Raw genomic sequence first — 18,584 nt, 5'->3', positions numbered from 1 at the left:
GTACCACTGAAGATACTTCTACACATAATCTAGCCTATTTGCATTATTACTGCTTTAGGTTAAAGAACTGGAAGTAGGATTGCTCAGGAATAGGGTATGTGCATTTAACATTTTGGTACATACGATCTAATGGCAAAAAGACCGTATCAATTATACAGTCTCACCAAGTTTCTGAAGGTACCCATTTTGCACACGTAGGCCAATGTGAGACATTATTCGTTATCTGCTTGTTCTACTAATCTAAGACCAAAAATAAGGTATTCTCACTTTTTATTTTTTGGCATTTCTTTCATTACTAGTACAGTGGAGAATATTTTCATTTACTTTTATTGAACATTTACATTCTCCTACTTGTTTGCTTTCCCATTAGGTTGTTCATTTTTTACCTTTATGATATATAGAAATAGTCATTAATGGACATTAACTCAAATATTCTGACATCTTTTTTTCCCCCACTTTCCTTCTCTACTGCCCAATAAAACATTAGGAGCAGAAGAGAAAATTCAAGGATTATGAAGGTCCATTTCAACCATCTGGGAATTCCTAATGGTACTCTTCATGATCAAGATTCTCATGAGATTTAGAAACTGCTCAGAATCTATTCTCACATTAATAATGGCCTCCAGTATTCGAGCTACCGAGTCTACCTCAGGCACTATAATAAGTAGTTTTCATATACTTTCTCATTTTAATTCTCTCTATAAGAGAATGTTAATTATTCACATTTTCCAGATGAGAAAGCAGAGATTTAGAAATGTTAAGTAAGTTGCCCAAGGTCTTAGACCTTGTTAGTGGATGTTTCAGGATTCCAAAGCATGCAAGCCCATCTGACTCCAAACACCAAGATCCTAAGCACTTTGCTATGCTACATCTCATTAAATGTTCGAGATAGATATATTTTCCAAGTCTCAGGAGACCTTATTTGTCTGCCTTTCCCATTCTATCGCTCTAGGAGACTACTACAGTGATTTCAGTCATTTGCCCTCCACCTCCATCCACTGATACTCAAGCTCTAGAGCTGCCATATTTAGAAAATAAAAATAAAGATTCCTAGTTAAATGTGAATTTCAGATAAACAACGAATACTAAAAAAATTATTCCTTGTTTATCTGAAATTCACATTTAACTAGGTTTCCTACATTTTATCCAGGAAACATATCAAGTTCAGATTTTATTGGGGTTACAGGCCTCAATGTCCTGTTTTCAAGTAGGAACTAAAGCCCAGTGGAGGCACTGGAAGTTGATATGGTGCAGGCAAGGTATCCTTAAGAGAGGTGGCCAGTGCTCTCTCCGAAAAAGCTGCTGACTTAGATGCGAATGGAGGAGGTCGAGACTCAATCCCCAGCGTCACTCCCTACAACACTGTCATCAAAAAGCCAACAGGTCACAGGGCCTTGAGAGCAAAAGAATAAAAGTGGGGAGCACAGGCCCGAGGAGAAGAGGGGAGGGGAAAGAATAGGAAGCGGGCTAAGGGCCCTCCTGCGATGCGGCAACCACTATAGATAAATCAAACCCTAAGGACACGACAAAGAAAAGAGGACTGGAGAACCGCCTGCCAGGCCTAACCTCCCTCCCCCCCCTCTTCCTCTGGATTCGTAAGGTGGGCCCAATTCCGCCCGCACGTCAACCCTCTCTCTCTCTTCCCCCGTGACTGCGCCACCCCTGACATCCAGCCTCCATAGGGCCCCTTTTCTTCTCCACTACCTTTAACCCGCGCGCTCTTGGTCTCGAATTTGGTTAACATCCTTCAGGCTTCGGGCTCCAAGGTGCTAATCCGAGCCCCGCCACTCCCTGCCGTCCTTCGGTTGCCTCCACGTCAGCGCCCCTCTGCCGCGGATCCCGGAAGCTCCGCGGGCACGAACTTCCGGTCCGAGAAGCTCCAGGCCACAGAGACGGCGCCAGTGTTGGCCTAGAGAGGCCACTGACGGACAAGAGGGGAACCGAGGCTTCCGCTCAGCCTACAGGCAAGATGGCCACGGCGGGGGGCGGCTCTGTGGCTGACCCGGGAAGTCAGGGTTTTCTTCGCCTTCTGTCTTTCTGCGTCCTACTGGCAGGTGAGGCCTCCCCCGCCCGTGAGCTCCAGTCTGTAAGGAGAACCCTCCGGATCGCACCAGCCGCGAGCGGCGCCGTCTCCCTTCTAGTTCCCGTTCCCCCTCTGTCCCCCCACCCGGTAAATCCTTTTTCTTTCGTTCCCACGACAGAAGTTCCCCCTTTGCCTGGACCTGAAGGTCCTTTCTCCCCCGCGGCACGTTGTGTCGCCCCATTTCCTCTTCCAGGCCTCTTCCTGGACTTCCAGCCCGACTCTCTCCCATTTTATCCGGATGCCTCGTTTTCCCCATGGCCCCAGTCACCCCACCTGCAATCAAAAAGGACGTGTGTCAGCGTTCAGCTTCACTTCTCAGTGCGTTTAGACCTTTAAAGATGAAAGCAGCACCTGGTTCCGTGGGTGCAGTGCGGCGCTTAGGAGAGTAGATTCTTCATTTCCTCCTTTGTTGATTCCGCCGTAAACCCTCATCTCTGTGCTTTGCCTCAGTTTGTCTCGTTAGTAAAGTGAGACAAAGATAGGATATGGGTACTCTTGAGTGTTTAAACTGTGAAAGAATGATTCAAGGAACTTAGGCATTTATGATGCGCATAAGTGTTTGCTTACACACGTTCATTTTCTGGTATCTGGCTTTCTATTCCGTCAAGCTCTAAAACATAAACATGCCTGATTATAACCATGACCATACTTTCCCCCAAACTCACGTTGTTTTTAAAGATCCCCAAAGGAGAAACTGTAGCCACCCCACACTATGGGCATACACAGGTGACCTACTGATGTTAGATTAACTGACAGGTGTGTGGCATAAGGTTTCTCCCAGTTCTCTTTAGACCCCTGGAAAAATTCTCAGGAAGATTTTTTAAATTTTAATCTATATTCTTAGACTGGCATCCTTTTATTAATTAATTAGTAATATAAGTACAGGATAGAAAAGCAGAAGTGTGGTCACCCATGCAACCAAAAGCTGGCACATCTGCGGTTAAATGCCTTTTCTTTGACAAATCAAGTTTTCTCTGTTTTAGCTTCACTGTGAATTGCTCTACGTGGAATTTGTAGGAACCCTCTGAGGCGCATAGCTGAGTGCATTTATCTTTCCAATAGCATGCCCAGGAAGTGAGAAGAATGGACATTAGTCCCATTTTTAAAAAGTATGATGGACCCAAGCCATCCAGCGAGCTAATGACAAGATAGAGGCTGGTACCAATGTCTCTCAATTTCCTGTAACACGTTGTATCTTTTGATCAGGTTCATGCTGGGGAAACTCAGTGGAGAGGAAGATCTACATCCCCTTAAATAAGACAGCTCCCTGTGTTCGTCTGCTCAATGCCACTCATCAGATTGGCTGCCAATGTGAGTTGAGGTTGGGATTTGTGTTCGTGACTGTTGATATTTCAGTTTGCCCTAGATATAAGGATCCAAGTCCTGCTTGGGAGTCTCTACACACAAATTAGGCTCTGTGGGTTGGAGGTGATAGAGAACCATTTGTCAAACTAGACAAGGTAATTAATAAGAGCTAACATTTAGTAAATGCTGCATACTAGGCTTCTTACGTGTGCACCTCATTTAACTCACAACAACCCCATGAAGCAGGTCCTATTCTTATCCTCATTTTACAAATGATGAAACTGAGACTTGGAGAAGTTGAGTAACTTTTCTAAGATGATCCTGACAATAAGTAGTGAAGCCAGGATTTGAGCCCTGGTGGTACAGGTTCCAAGCCAGGACTCTTAACCAGCCAGTGGGTTAAGTACAAAACTATACTGTTTCCTAAGGAGAAAGAAGATGACTACATGATGGAGTCCAGTCATCACCTGTACTCTGAATGATCTTTTTGGAACCAAAATGGGCTTCTTTAAGGCAGTAAACTATTTGAAGGGAAGGCATTGTATAAGCCAAATTGTTGCAAGAGGAATTAGTGAAACATTTAGATTTCTCTTCCTGCTTCGTAAATGTGTCCCAAAACAGGGTACCTTAACAACGTGGTTATAAAACTATAAAAGGGGAAAAAGTTGTGATCTGAAGGTTGACTCCCAGGTCCTCTGCTGCTTAACCTGCTCTCTTCAGCTTTTGTTCTGTGGCTAGTAGCTCTGTCAGAATGTAGTTTGCAGGTAAGCAGGAAACTTAGAATCAGCTCTTGGCTGCTTCTGCATCAAACAGGTCACGTCTGAATTTCAGTTTATCTTGTAAAAATGGTTAGAATATACCTGCACAAAGCTGAAAGTCAGACTGCCTTTAATAGATGTTGATTGATGATGCTGAGTAAGTAGTGTGGTTCGAGCAGTACTGTATGATTGCCCGAAACCTGCCAATTTGGTGGGAGAAAACTGAGACACTGGGAAGTAAAGGACTTGCTCACAGTGGCAGTTACTGCTTTTCTACCCTTCCTTCCCTGAGGGATACTCTATGTTAATTGCCTCATGTCCCTGCTACAGGAATTGCTGGGAGTAGGTTAACTGGTTCTAAACAGTTCTAAATAAAATTTTTTGTTGGACTTAGTTCTTAAATTGGATTTGTGGCTAGAAGGGAACCAAGTCCACTGTGAGCTGAGATCAGACTACTGGTCTTGTTGGAATGCCACTCTAGTGCAAAAGGCTAGATCCCCTTTTAAAAGGCCCCATCCTCCTGTAGCCGGGCTCTAAGATATCCTCTTTGGGAATGAGTCATTCTGCTGCATGTTCTTAGAGAAGCAGCCCTGTGGGAGGCAAAGCAATAGCCCCCAGAGATAAAGCGAAGTGCCAGGACAGAGAAACAAGAGGGGAGGGGCTGGACTCTGGCCACTTCCTCATTAAGATCTTGTTTCCTTTTCAACCTACTTATTTCTAAGTCTTACTTCATCTTATCTGTCCATCCTGAGCAAGCTACGCTCTTTTTCATTAGGCTTGCTAGGATGATAAAATTAAGGAGAAGAAGACCTAGGTTTGATTTTCTGATTATAATGCTCTGTTTCTATTAGATCCTTTTAAAGTGCTCAAAGGGGCTATATGTAGATTTCTTTTCTTTTCTCTCCTTCCTCTCTCTCCTTTTTTAATCCGTCCCCACAGTATGAGATGAATAAGAGTAGAGAAGCTTCTTCTCATTGAAGGTGCAGAGAAAGTAAGCAAGTTACTTCAGACTACATAGTCACCAACAGGAACCCAGATTAGAATCCAGATGTTTTCAGTCTTGTGTTATAGCTTGTCTTCCTGCCCTCCTTGAAGTTGAAGTTACATATTTTTTATTTGCCAGGCTAGCTTTTCCTTTTCCCATGTTTTAAATGCTGTGGCAAGGACTGTTGTCTTTTGTTTTACTTGGAACTGCCATTGGTAGCTAGATCTTTGCTAAAGTTATTCCAGATTCTGATATTTATCTATGTTATTATCACTATGAACATGAACTTATTAAGTATTTACTATATATAAGACATAGTTGAATGTGGGGGAACTGTTTCCCTGTCTAGATTTTACCAGATTCCGTGGGAGAAAAATTCTGCTTGGCTGGCAGTCTGAAAGTACTTACAGTTTTTGTCTCATGCAAGTTTTGAGTTTTCAGTGCCTTGGTTTAGAGCCATAATTCTCATGCCTGGCTGTGTATAATAAAGAACCATATGTAGCCTGTTTTGAAAATAATACATGTGTGGGCCTCAGCTTTAGAGATTTTAACTTAATAAATCTGAGGTAAGGCCCAAGTATCTGTATTTTTTAAAACTCCAAAGTGATATTCTGATACACGGCCAGGGTTGTGAACTCCTGCTCTAAAACAGTTTATGAATAACACATCCAATTTTGAGTGGGGAGAAGACTCCTGGGGAGAGCTTAGAATGTCCCTGCATGGGTCACTAAGGATTTGAGGGGTATTGCTACATGGAACTCAAGTCATTCTGGACTGTGGATCATCCGTCCTCTAATGCACTGCTTCCCAATATTTGTCATGTCATGAGACACAGAGAAGGTTATTTGTATGGCATTCTGGCACACAGAGGAATGGATGATGTTTGCAGGGCGTGCCGGGGTAATGGATGAATCTGCTCCTGGCTGGGGGTGACCAGCCTAAGGTCTTTGGAAACCTAGGTCCCCAGAGAAGATGGGAATCAATGTCAGCACATCTCTAATCCATTCAAGGCCCATCAGTTGGGAAACTTTGTCTAGAGACCTGAAAGTTCTTGATTGACCTCATCTAAAACTGGCCAAAAGCAAGTAAAGTCATTCCCAAATAACGCAAAGGAATGGAGATCCAGGGAGGCTTCTGAGGCCATGGGAATCTACACATATGTTTTCATAAAGGAAGATTCAGTGTGAAAACTCCAAGCTAGAGATCTAGAGCCTGCCATTTCCTGGAGAAAATATAGGTTTGAAAACTTTGGTGTCTGCTGTTTTGGAATCTTGTATATGTGGCTAAATGAAATTGAGGGAAGAGGGCAAGAAAGTGAAGATCACGGAGCCTTTCTGACATTGAATGAGGAAGTCTAAGGAGTAGACTTCTTGGGCTCTTTTGTCCTCCGTTCCCTCCTGGTAGCTTTCAGATGGAGCTAGGGCAATTCAACTCTTCAGTTCAAGTCCAGAGGTGGCTGCATTAACCCACATGTCTCGTGACATGTTTGGGGGCTAAGCGATCTGCAGAATCAGTGAGGCAAGATCACACTTGTCAACCGTGGGAACTTTAATTTGACCCATTCTGTGCTGGCAGCTTCCGTTAGTGGGGACACAGGAGTTATCCACGTAGTAGAGAAGGAAGAGGACCTGCAGTGGGTGCTGACTGATGGCCCCAACCCCCCTTACGTGGTTCTGCTGGAGGGAACGCTTTTTACCAGGTAAGAGCTTCATGTGCCTGCTGGGAAGGTACATCCAGAGAGAGGATGATTGAGTGAATAGTCCTCACACTTGTGAGTGAAAACTTCTCTTGGCTGCCCTGGTCTGATTAGGCGGTGGGTGGGAGTGATCCTCAGAAGGAAAGATGCACCATCAAAAGGAATCATCTGGGTGATCTTATAAGTGGAACTCTAGTGAGTAAGGACCCCAGGAAGGAAGGAGGGGTACCCAGGGTCATTCAGAGACAGGGTAGATGGGATTAACCCTGAGCTCTGATTGGGTCCTAGTCCTCATTCAGAAGTTAGAGATCAGAAAGGCAAGAAATGAGTCAACAGTTTTGATTCTCCTAATTCTCCATTTGTTTCCATCCTTGGGGGCAGGATATCAGGCTGCCTGATAACCTTCCTATCTTCCTTCATGGCGTTCCCTCCCTATTCCAGGAGTGTGATGGAGAAACTGAAGGGGAGAGCCCACCGAATTGCTGGTCTTGCAGTGTCCTTGGCCAAGCCCAGACCTGCCTCAGGCTTCTCTCCTAGTGTGCAGTGTCCCAATGATGGGTTTGGTAAGAATCCCTAAGGATCAGGGGAGCCTACTGTCGCCCAAAGCTCATTGTTGCTTCAGTCTCATGTCTTTGGGTCAGGGGGTATGTGTCTGTCTGTCTGTCTGTGTGTCTGTTTCTGCGTGTAGTGTGAGCAACTGTCTCATAAACAGAAGACAGTGTTTCTTTGTCTTTGCCACTCATCCTTTCCCTCTGCTGCTTTCCCTTCCACTTCCCTTCCCTTCTTCCTTTTTGTCACATGCTCAGATCCCTAATCGGCCAGCCTGGGGCTCTCTGACACCAGTGTCTATTTTACTGCAGGTGGTGATAGGTTGATGCTTACTCCTTTGAGTTATAGTCCCAACCTCATGATATCCTAGTCTTCCTCCCTCACCTGGTCCCTAAGAGCTTGCTGTCCCAACATCCTGTCCCCACGTCCTCCCCTTCAGGTGTTTACTCCAACTCCTATGGGCCGGAGTTTGCTCACTGCAATGCAATAAAGTGGAACTCCCTGGGCAATGGCTTGGCTTATGAAGACTTTAGTTTCCCCATCTTTCTTCTTGAGGATGAAAATGAAACCAATGTCATCAAGCAGGTAATGTCTCTGCCAGCTCCTGGCAATTCCACTTAGAAAGAGAATTATTTTTTAGTCTCTCCTCCTGTTTGGAGGGAGGGAGTCTCATTCTGCTAGTGCACCCTCTGAAAGACAGTTGCTCCAAGAAGATCCAAGACGTTTATTCTCTCACATTCCCCTCTCCCATTTCTCTCCTGCCTGCTTTAAAGGCTTTTAGAGTGGAAGAAATGTAAGGAATATTTAATATAAAACAAGGTGTGGAACCCTAGTTAAGTACCCCTAGTATTGGACTAGGAATTGAGAGATTCTGATCAATAATTTCTAAAGTTCTTTTTAGCTCTAGTATTCTCTAATTCTAGTCTAGCTTCTTCATTTTGACACACAGAGCATAAGAGATTTGTCCAAAGTTACCTGGTGAGTAGATGTCCAAGCTGTCTTGAATTTAATTTTTTTTTCCTGAGGAAGATTAGCCCTGAGCCAGCATCTGTTGCCAGTCTTCCTCTTTTTTTGTTTGAGGAAGATTAGCCCTGAGTTAACATCTGTGCCAGTCTTTGTGTACTTTATATGTGGGTCACTGCCACAGCATGGCTGGCAAGTGGTATAGGTCCATGGCTGGGATCTGAACCCACAAACCCAGGCTGCTGAAGTGGAGCACGCCAAACAACCACTACACCATGGGGCTAGCCCCTTGAATTTGATTTTTAATCTCCAGTTTGGTGCTCTTTACATCAGATCACATTAGGAACAGTGGCTGAAGCTCCACATTGGGCCAGGCCATTTGGTGTAGGGTAATTTCATCTGCCCCAACTAAGTCATTGAGTCTCTGTCCTTTCACACCTCTTGATAAGTTTTTCTCTTTGATCTTATAGATCCTGTGGTAGTACCAGGACAGCTATAGCTCAGGGGTAGATGTGGGAGTGGCTTAAGGATGAAGCTGGGCCCTTCTCTTTCTGGGAAGTGTGGAAGGGATTCTGCGGCTAGCTGCTTCAGTAAGGTCCATCTCCCCTTGTAGTGCTATCGTGATCACAACCTGAGTCAGAATGGCTCAGCACCAGCCTTCCCGCTGTGTGCCATGCAGCTCGTCTCTCACATGCACGCTGTCATCAGCACTGTCACCTGCATGCGGCGCAGCTCCATCCAGAGCACCTTCAGCATCAACCCGGGTAGGACAGATCCGAGGCACGTTGGGTATACTGGGGTGGGGATAATGGGACTAGGCCAGGGAATGTTGGAGAGACCACGGTAGGGAAGGAGTGGGCACAGGCACATAGCGTTGGGTGGGGAAGGTGGATACAGTTCTGAACAATTAAGGCAGCTTGTCCCTGAAGAGGACGGCAGCAGAGAAACTGGCCTGGAGCAGTGGAGATAAAGAACATGACTCACAGAGTCCATGGGGCACTGGTCAGAGAAGTTGTCCATGCCTTCTTTTAGCTGCCTTCTCCCTTACTCCTGTTGATCTCTCACGGTTTGTGTCCTGCTTAGAAATCGTCTGTGACCCCCTGTCCGACTACAACGTATGGAGCATGCTTAAGCCTATAAATACATCTGGGATGTTAGAGCCTGACGCCAGGGTTGTGGTTGCTGCCACCCGGGTGAGTGTTGGCTCCTAATCAGGGTCGGTAGGGCTGAAACAAAAAGGGCAGGCAGGCCTCTCTCAGGCATCAGATTTCAGAGTTGCTGTAATGGGGAACCTCAAGTGGAGAGGGATCCGAGCTGTGGGACTCCGGGTTCTAGCCATCGCCCCAGGACATGAATATTCTCTTGACTGGAACAGGAGAGGGGAACTGGGGCCCGGTCTTAATTTCCATTTTCAAAGTGTACCTCTCTGCCTTTTCTGTTGTACCCAGTTGGACAGTCGTTCCTTTTTCTGGAATGTGGCCCCAGGGGCTGAAAGTGCCGTTGCCTCCTTCGTCACTCAGCTGGCTGCAGCTGAAGCTTTGCAGAAGGCACCCGATGTGACCACTCTGCCCCGCAATGTCATGTTTGTCTTCTTCCAAGGGGTGAGGACTCTTTGGCTGGGGTGGAATGGCAGGGAAGGAGGGGGATGGTAAGGGTGGGAGTGGTTATCGCTTGGGGAACATCTCAGCACTCAGCAGAGAACTTCTGGATATGACTACATGTGTCTCCCTTCGGATTCCCCCATTTTAGGAAGCCATTGCATCGTGACCTGGAATTGGTGTACTGCCAACCCCCTCCGCCCCCCACTGATCCCTCTATTTGAGGCATCCTTTTACTTTTATTCTCTGGACCCCTTTACTGCCACCTCCACCCAAGAGTCCTGAGGCTCGTACCTCTCCCCACTGCCACCACAGCCTGGCCCTCAAATGCAGGAAGAGCAGCCGTGGCTCAGTTGGCAGAGGTGGGAGAGAGGCAAGAAGCAGGCACATAACAGCTGATGTTCGCCTCAGGCCTTTACTGAGGCTGCTCTCCCCATTTCTGGACTCAAGAAGTCCTGTGACACATACATGTGAGGGAAAATCACAGCTGAGAGGCGGGGTAGGGAGGAGGGAAAGTCACATGACTGTGTAAGCTGGCCAGCAGTGAGATGACATGAGACAGTAGCCTTCGTGCCTAGATCTTTGATGATCTGGCCTCAAGGAACTGATGCTGTCATAACCCTTGGGAATCTCTGTTCCTTCTCCCACCCATCTCCACCCCTCAGGAAACTTTTGACTACATTGGCAGCTCCAGAATGGTCTACGATATGGAGAAGGGCAAGTTTCCTGTGCAGTTGGAGAACATTGACTCATTCGTGGAGCTGGGACAGGTGTGTAGCTTGTGTCCTCCACCCCTTCCTTCCTCCTTAGAGCTTCCTCCTTTGTTGTTCCATTGTCCTCACTGCAGGTACCATCACCTCTTCCCTTGACTTCTCTTCCCATCCCACTTCTTTCTCCCAGGTATGGGTGAGAAGGAGAGACTGATCATAAGTGTTAACTTCTCCATCCTCCTCCTAGGTGGCCTTAAGAAAATCACTAGAGCTTTGGATGCACACAGACCCCGTGTCTCGGAAAAATGAAGCTGTAGAGAAGCAGGTAATCTGAGCATCTCTCCTCCTCACTTCTTATTTTACCAGCTCAGAATATGGGCACCCCTGCCTCTGGTCCTATCCCTGTGAGATAGGTTGGGCGTTAACTGAAGGAGAAACACGGCTGTTACAGCTTCCTGGGAAGAACCATGAGCTCAGCTCTTATCATTGCCTTTCTGGGGTAGGTAGTTCTCTGATCATTCGCTGCCTAGCAAACTGTGGCTGCCTGGTAAGGGCAGGGGAGTAGCTAGTTCCTTTCTTGCCCTGTTGCCCCATGGATCCCATTTTCTGGGCTGCCCTCCCCAATTCCTGGCTATATCAGACTCCCTATCCAAATTGTCCTCCACTTTCCCCACTACTTGTTCAAGATCCTCCCTCCCTTCAAGGCTCAGCTTTAGGCCTCTTTTTTACATGCAGGCCTCTTCCTGCCACTCCAGCTTCAGTGTCATCCCTACTCTGGACTCCTCTAACACTTACGGAATGGATTACCTGGGTGGCGTTCAGCATAGTTTTGTATAATTATTTGCCCCTCCAGTTCTGCACAACAAATATTAAGTGAAATATCTACCAAGGATAAGACAAAGTCCTGAGGACAGTGGAGTTTACCTATAAATATGAAAAGACACAGGCCTCTTCCTTCTTTGTGCCCTAATTTCCTACTTTAAAAAGGATGATGGGACCTGCAGAAAATTCAGAGCGCCTTAATCCTAAAAGGATTGAGGGATTTAGATCTAGGAGGGCTTAAGGCAGCTCCCCAAGCAGGGGACTTGAAGTAGAGAGCATTTCAGGCCTAAAAGAGACCTCTCGCTTCCCATTCCCCCGCCTCCCGTCAGTTAATCCCCCTCTCCCCCCAGGTGAAGGACCTCCTGGCCACACTGGAGAAGATTGGTGCTGGCATTTCTACCGTAGTCCTCAGGAGGCCGGATTATTCCAAGCCTCTCCCACCATCTTCTCTGCAGCGATTTCTTCGAGCTCGAAACATCTCTGGCGTTGTTCTTGCTGACCACTTAAATGTCTTCCATAACCAGTAAGAGTCACCTAGCCTGCATCCTCTTCATTCTTGAAGAGTCTATTCTGCAGCCTGGGGTCCATAGAGAGAAATATCTTCTGTGTCAAGAAAGATCACCACTCTCCCTTCTCCCATACCCCTCTCTCCCAAATCTCAGGTCAATTTGTGTTCTTTGCTCAGTGGCCTATTCAGATCTAACCTGGTGCCCTCATTTGACTTGATTTTCATCTTAGAAAACAATCCTCACCCTTTGCCCTTTCCTAGCACAGTCATCCTTGCTTGTGGTCCCACCTCTCCCAAGCTCTCCAGGGGCCCGAGTTCCCCAGGGCTGCCAGCAGAGGGCATCATCTCAAACAAGAGCGAATGATGATGGGGCTTCTTTGGCTGGAGGACAGAGGGCTGTCCCTGTCTGGGGCCTGCCCAAGGGTGCCACAGACAATACTTATAATCTGTGGAATGTAGTGTGTTCTTGCCGTGTGGTAAGTGCATGTGGTTCAGTGGGGGGGTAAAAGTGTCCCCTACAGCTGAGGGGGCTCCAGAGATAAGGGGGAGGCCCTATTAATCACCTCTCTCCTCGTCCTAGGCACCCCTAAACCACCCCTAGTTGAGCCCTGGGCTAACAGGGACTTCTTACTCAGGCTGGATTGCTAAACCCCTGGGTTCCCTTCCGCTCTTTCAGATGAGTTTCTGAGTAAAAGTGCTTATGCTCTGGTTCTCTGACCCCAGCCAAGTAGCACCTTCTCATTTATTGAGGGCAGTGACAGTTCTAGTCCATAGGGTCAGCTCTCTTCTCCATATCTGTCCTCCACACCACTTTGGGGTGAGGGATGATTTATCATTTGAACACATTTGGACTGCATTGTGTGACTGACTTGATTCTGTGTGGGGCAGACATTTATTGATGGTAAGGGCTGGAAGCGCTCTCCTCTTAGCCCCTCTTCTAAGATCCGTCTCCTTGGGGCTCCCCCAAGGAGCGTCAGAATGGTTGGACCCAGAGTAGTACTGTTTGTCTGTGAGCAGACCTGCTAATCCCCCTCCATTCCCAGCCGCCCTCAGTGGAAATGTTCATTGGAGCAATCATACAATTGCTTTGATAATGTGTGACAGACAAGGTTCTCTGAAAGTCATCTTAGCCATCCTCCTGTGTGTCCAGCCTAAATGATATATAATATGGAAGTGTCTCTCATGTTTAAAGATCTCCCGGGAGGGAGGGATTCCTGCCTTCTGATTTTACCTTTTCTACCTTGTCTGTCAGAAAAGTCTTTGTGTTTAACCAGCCACTCCCACTCTCACTCCTATCTCCCCATTCTCCACACCTTTTTCAATATGGGATGCTAATTTTTTCTCTTCCCTTCCTCCTGGATGATGAAAAATGAGATACTGAGTTCCTGCATAAGGGACGTTTGAGGGAGGAGGGGGCAGGGCCCTGAGTGTAGCTACGGCTCACACTGGCTTTACTGGCAGCTATTACCAGAGCATTTACGACACTGCTGAGAACATTAACGTGAACTACCCTGAATCGCAGAGCCCTGAAGAGGACCTGAACTTTGTGACAGACACTGCCAAGGTAGCACTGACCTGGGCTGGGTGGGAGCATGGAGAGCACAGTGAAGATGGTTAGAATGTTAGTGTTGGAGGTTAGAAGAGCCGGGCCATTCCGCCCCCCTCCTCACCTACCACAGGCCCTGGCAGATGTGGCCACAGTGCTGGGACGTGCCCTGTACCAGCTTGCAGGAGGAACCAACTTCAGCAACACCATTCAGGCTGATCCTCAAACAGTAAGACAAATGGGCCCTGGTTCCTTTCCGCCTCGGTTTATACACAGGCTGCCCCATCCTTTATGTCCCTTGCCTAGTCCCCCAAACTTTGGAATTCAGCATGTCTGTACGTGCAACTGAGGACACCTAATGCCCCAGAGAGCTCTTGGGTGGGCCTCATCCACATCCTTGTGAGCCAGCCACCATCTTCCCAACCCTAGAGTGTGTTTAGCCAGTCTGGTTCCCACCTCATGACTGGATCTCCACTAATAACTTTTCCCTGGGCTCCAGGTCACAAGGTTCTCTCTTCTCACTGTCCCAATGCTAGGTTACCCGCCTGCTCTATGGGTTCCTGATTAGAGCCAACAACTCATGGTTCCAGTCTATCCTCAGGCAGGACCTAAGGTCCTACTTGGGTAAGCACCTGGTATGGGAATGGGACTCTTAGCCAAGTAAAGGGATAGAGAAAAAGTCATCATTTTGGTTTAATCCTTTATTTTTACTTTTTCCTCTCTATTTTCCCCCCATTTTCCTTTCTTTCCCCTGATATTTGTTGGATTCTTTTCCCCTAACCTTTTCTTCTCTGGCTCTTGCCAATCTGGGGCTTTTTCTCTTTGCCCATCTGCACCCCACCTCCCACCCACCAAATCCTCCCTTCCCTTTGGTCTCCAATCAGGTGATGGGCCTCTTCAGCATTACATTGCTGTCTCCAGCCCCACCAACACCACTTATGTTGTACAGTATGCCTTGGCAAATTTGACTGGCCAGGTGGTCAACCTTACCCGCGAGCAGTGCCAGGATCCAAGTAAAGTCCCCAGCGAAAACAAGGATGTGAGTGGTCGTGGGTGTCGGAGATGCCCAGAGGGCCCCTTTCCCTAGGGAAAGTTGGAGGGTCTCCCAGGTCCAGTTGGCTCCAAGGGATTGGGATTGGGGGATGGAGGGATGCAGCCCTTTGAACTTGAGTGTTGAAGAAGCAGTAGCCTGGGTGAAAACGGACCATCTAAAAGGTAGAGGGAATGAATGAGAGAGGGTCACCTCAGCCCCGTGCTGTGGCCTCTCTTCCTGTGCAGCTGTATGAATACGCATGGGTTCAGGGCCCTTTGAATTCCAACGAGACAGACTGGCTCCCCCGATGTGTGCGTTCCACGGCACGACTGGCCAGGGCCTTGTCCCCTGCCTTTGAACTGAGGCAGTGGGGCTCTACTGAGTACTCGACGTGGACTGAGAGCCGCTGGAAAGAGATCCGCGCCCGGATATTCCTGATAGCCAGCAAAGAGCTTGAGGTGAGACGGGCGGGGGGGGGGTGGCAGAGAGCTAACTGACTTCTCTCTATTGCCTCTGTCTCATACCCCCTTCCATCTCACATTTGCCCCAGATGCACCACAAAAACCTACTGCAAATCTGTCCCTTGTCAGCCAGCATGCCCCCTTAGGACATTTGATTATGTGCTCTTTTTGGAGATATGCTCCCATGGAGACCTGAGAGATACTCCTTACCCTGTGGACCCTCAGTAGCCCTTGCACAGCTTACTCCCGTCCGGCCTTCCCACCTGCATAGCTGGCATGAGTCAGTCTAATATCTATTGAGCACCTGTCACAAGTAAGTCAGTAATGTAATTGCCACGAGAGAATCAAAGTCATGGGTCCTAACTTCAAGATGCTTAAAATCTAACACAAGGTGGAAGCAAGAGCAAACACTTTACTTCTCTTCTCAAATGGGGACACTGGGTCTCCAGATTGGGGAGATGTTGCCTATGATTGTTCAGTACTTGGTACTTGGAGCCAGCTCCAAAATTCTGATGTCCTGGCTCCCAGCCCCAAATAATTATCCAAAACTGCATTGAGTTCTGAGAGCACCTCTCTCCTTTCCTGCCCTTCTTCTCCTGCAGTTTATCACCCTGATAGTGGGCTTCAGCATCCTTGTCTTCTCTCTCATCGTCACCTACTGCATCAATGCCAAAGCCGATGTCCTTTTCATTACTCCCCGGGAGCCAGGATCTGTTTCTTACTGAAGAGGACCCCAGCTTTTCCTGCCAGCTCTGCAGTTCACTTCCTAGATCATTTGTCCCACTGGGACGTAAACCACTAGTTTGTCACTGGAACCTCTCTGGGCCTGGCTCAGACTGGGGTTAACATAAAGAAGTGGAACTGCCCAAAAGAGACAGAGGTAACAGGTCACCTTCCCTCCCCAGCTCCCGCTTCCTATCTCCCCTTCCCCATTTCTTCTTCCTCACCCCTGCCAGACTCGGGGATGACAAATAGAAGCTTCTTGCTCCTGTTTGACTCCTAGCTACCCCACCCTAACTTACTCTTCTTCAGGATCCTCTTTCCATCTTGCCCTCTACCTCCCTCTTCTCCCTACCCCTACCCCCTGTCTGCAACCACCTTCCTGACCAGGAAGAAGGACATGAAGGGTTGAATGCCAGGAACAAACTACAAGAAAGCCCTGAGGAGGAGGACAAGGATGATCTGTGGGCTGAGCCTGCTGTCTCCCTCCCATTATCCTGTCCCCAGGCCCTTAGGTGGCACATCAGGGTGGGTGTGCTGCTGAGTGGGTATTCCACCTTCAGCCCACAGTGCTCCATAGTCATTTTTATTAAGCTGTAAAATCTATTTTTGTTGTTTTCTTTTTTCCTTTGTGTGTGTGTGTAAATATATAAATATTGAATTTCATTAAAATAAACTGTCCCACATGACCTGTACCATTCCCTGTTTTTTCCTCTTGGGCCCCCTTGTTCAGTGACCCTGGACTGGAAGTCACAAAATTGTTACCTCACCTGCTCTCTTGGGTCTCCAGAGGGCCCGAGGTGTAAGGTTCTGTCAAAAACAGTTGAAGTCCTGAAAGAGGGCCTCCTTGTAGCCCTGGGAGCTCTGATTTCCCTTTTGTAAGAACGACGTTAGCATAGATTCTTCCCACTTGGTATTTGATAGACATTTCTTTCTTCACTCTGAGACACAGGCTGCGGTACAGAGATGAAGCCCTGACCCTTGAGTAGCAACCAGGTGGGGTGAGGGGAGAAACAGATAGGTTGACAACTAGGTGTAATCCAGTGTAATCAGTGGAGCCATTGCAGTATGTCCAGAGTGCTATGGTAGCACCGAGGAATTCAGGGTAGTGGGGGTGGCATTTAGAAAGTGCACAGAGGAAGAGGCGTTTGAGCTGAGATTTAGAGTTACCCAGGTGTGGGAGCACAGAGCCAAGAAAAGGCACAGGTCACCTTTGGGAACAGTAAGTTATTCAGTGTGCCCGAGCCGTGAGGATCAGCAGGCGATGAGGCTGGGGCCAGGTCAGGAAGGCCCTCGGATGGCATGCTAAGGAGTTTGGGCTTTCTGTTGATGGCAGGCATTTTGTAGACAAAACAACAGTGGTTTTGGACTCTTCTACAAAGAGAACCGTGGCCGTTTGGAAATGCTCTAATTCCCTGGGTCTTCACAGAGACAAAATTCTGGAGTACAGCAGCACCACCTAATGATGGTGGGCAGTGGCTGAGTGAGCTGAGGGGAAAGAGAACTGGCAGGAGTGTCGCTGAAGGCAGCCTTCTCCCCTCGCTGCTGGCCAAGAGGCTGTCTCCCACGTGCCTGAAGACAGCAGAGATGGGAAAGAACTGGCCATTTTCAGAGTCCCAAGCACTCCTCTTCGTTTCCTGGTTGGGCTATTTACCTTTTTGAGTCCTGCTGAGAGGAGGCGATTTTTCTCCAGGTTTCTCTCCAAGTTCCCTCAGGGGGCATGTTTGGGGTTCTGGGATATGGAAATATACCCCGCTGCTTCCCCCCACTGCACCCCTCCCAATCAGAGCTGGAGAAGCCGTGTGCTGTGCTGGCGGGAGTTGAGCACAGCTGCCACCATCGTCTGGGCTGACTCCACGCCTCCCTCGGCCAACAGGTCTCCCAGCGGACAGAGCAGTAAGCTCCCTCATCCTGCTGGCAGCTTCTGGAAGCAGGGAAGTGGCTGGTAACCAGTGAGGGGGCTGAACAGGGAAGCAAGAGTTGGGCAGAATGAAGGGGATGGGGTGGGCAAGGAAGAGGGGTACAAGATATAGGGCCCTCCATACCGCAGTCCCCTTTGCCTAGGGAAGAATCCTCAACACAAGCTTGTTTTCTGCCTTCCATGCTTCCTCTGCCTCACAACCTCCCCTCCCCGACACAAATACAAAACCAAAAAAACTGGTCTCTCCATGGCTTCTGGGGAGGTGAGGCTCCATGGAAGGGGCACAGACCCCCAAATGACCCACTGGGCCCCCCTTTCTGAGACCATAGGCTGGCTCCTCACCAGGTACCTCCTGTGCCCCTGGAGACCACATGAGACTGGCTGACAGCATCTTAGGGCCACAAACTTTACCTCCTTAGCCCCCTCTTCCTGCTTGCTCTAGGCCTCGCTCACCTCGGTGCCTTCTCAAATTTGTCATTTCCCAGTCCCTTCCTTTCCCACAGGGCTTCCCTCCCTCCCTACTGCTACCCATTGCTAGTGCACATCTCACATTCTCTTCCACTCAACCCATTTAGAAAGTTGAATAACTGGCCATCCAGCCCCAACCCAGCCTGTCAGTACTTCTTGTGACACCTCATCCCTCAAGACTGAAGGCTTTCCTATCAGCTGGTGTCTCTTCCTCAGCTTCTTTGAGTAAAGAGTTTATTCTCTTTCCCTCATCTGGGTCACTGCTCCCAAAGGCACAACTTGGGAGGAGATATTTTCATCCAGAGCCTGGTGTTCTGTACCAAGATCCCACCTTATTCAGTACGACTTCGTTTCTTTGAGGGACCATATAATAAGACCTTAGAAATTGTGTGTATGGTCTAATTCATTTGATAGATGGAAGAAACAGTAGCCCAGAGGAGTGATGTGGTTTGCCCAAG

General features: G+C 48.0%; 2 protein-coding genes across 5 annotated transcripts in view; one reads left to right on the top strand and one right to left on the bottom strand.

The window, feature by feature from the left end:
* The window catches only part of COPA (COPI coat complex subunit alpha), a 39,541-nt gene extending 37,660 nt beyond the window's left edge, over positions 1 to 1,881 (bottom strand). Inside the window, exon 1 of one of the 2 annotated variants that reach the window (XM_008520467.2) lies at positions 1,705 to 1,881. In XM_008520467.2, the coding sequence (XP_008518689.1) occupies positions 1,705 to 1,744 (40 nt within the window). In that variant the 5' untranslated portion in view covers positions 1,745 to 1,881. The remainder of the gene's footprint in view (positions 1 to 1,704) is intronic. The other variant, XM_008520466.2, reaches the window with a different exon arrangement.
* On the top strand, positions 1,845 to 16,426 carry NCSTN (nicastrin). 3 transcript variants are annotated; one of them, XM_070608399.1, is made up of 17 exons: positions 1,845 to 1,964; positions 3,290 to 3,394; positions 6,707 to 6,830; positions 7,269 to 7,390; positions 7,816 to 7,961; positions 8,953 to 9,103; positions 9,423 to 9,532; positions 9,788 to 9,940; positions 10,603 to 10,707; positions 10,895 to 10,972; positions 11,820 to 11,992; positions 13,439 to 13,541; positions 13,657 to 13,752; positions 14,060 to 14,147; positions 14,408 to 14,562; positions 14,802 to 15,014; positions 15,620 to 16,426. In XM_070608399.1, exons 4-17 carry the CDS (start codon positions 7,276 to 7,278, stop codon positions 15,740 to 15,742), a joined length of 1,809 nt encoding a protein of 602 aa, XP_070464500.1. In that variant the 5' UTR covers positions 1,845 to 1,964; positions 3,290 to 3,394; positions 6,707 to 6,830; positions 7,269 to 7,275; the 3' UTR covers positions 15,743 to 16,426. The 3 variants fall into 3 exon arrangements, with proteins under 3 accessions (XP_070464500.1, XP_070464501.1, XP_070464499.1); XM_070608400.1 differs by having other exon boundaries at positions 1,892 to 2,054; XM_070608398.1 differs by having other exon boundaries at positions 1,956 to 2,170.
* The last annotated feature ends 2,158 nt before the right edge of the window (positions 16,427 to 18,584 follow it).

Source organism: Equus przewalskii, unplaced genomic scaffold (genome assembly GCF_037783145.1).
Source record: "Equus przewalskii isolate Varuska unplaced genomic scaffold, EquPr2 ChrUn-6, whole genome shotgun sequence".
In the NCBI taxonomy this organism is placed as follows: Eukaryota; Metazoa; Chordata; class Mammalia; order Perissodactyla; family Equidae; genus Equus; species Equus przewalskii.
Note: the sequence above shows the minus strand (reverse complement) of the source record. Positions and strands in the feature narration are given on the sequence as shown.

Bases quoted from the DNA above. Each gene is read 5' to 3' on its own strand.
- NCSTN (XM_070608400.1), top strand. From the start codon at position 1,970: ATGGCCACGGCGGGGGGCGGCTCTGTGGCTGACCCGGGAAGTCAGGGT. The intron at 9,104-9,422 runs GTAGGACAGATC...TGTCCTGCTTAG, and splicing joins CACCTTCAGCATCAACCCGG to AAATCGTCTGTGACCCCCTG. The intron at 9,941-10,602 runs GTGAGGACTCTT...TCCACCCCTCAG, and splicing joins TGTTTGTCTTCTTCCAAGGG to GAAACTTTTGACTACATTGG.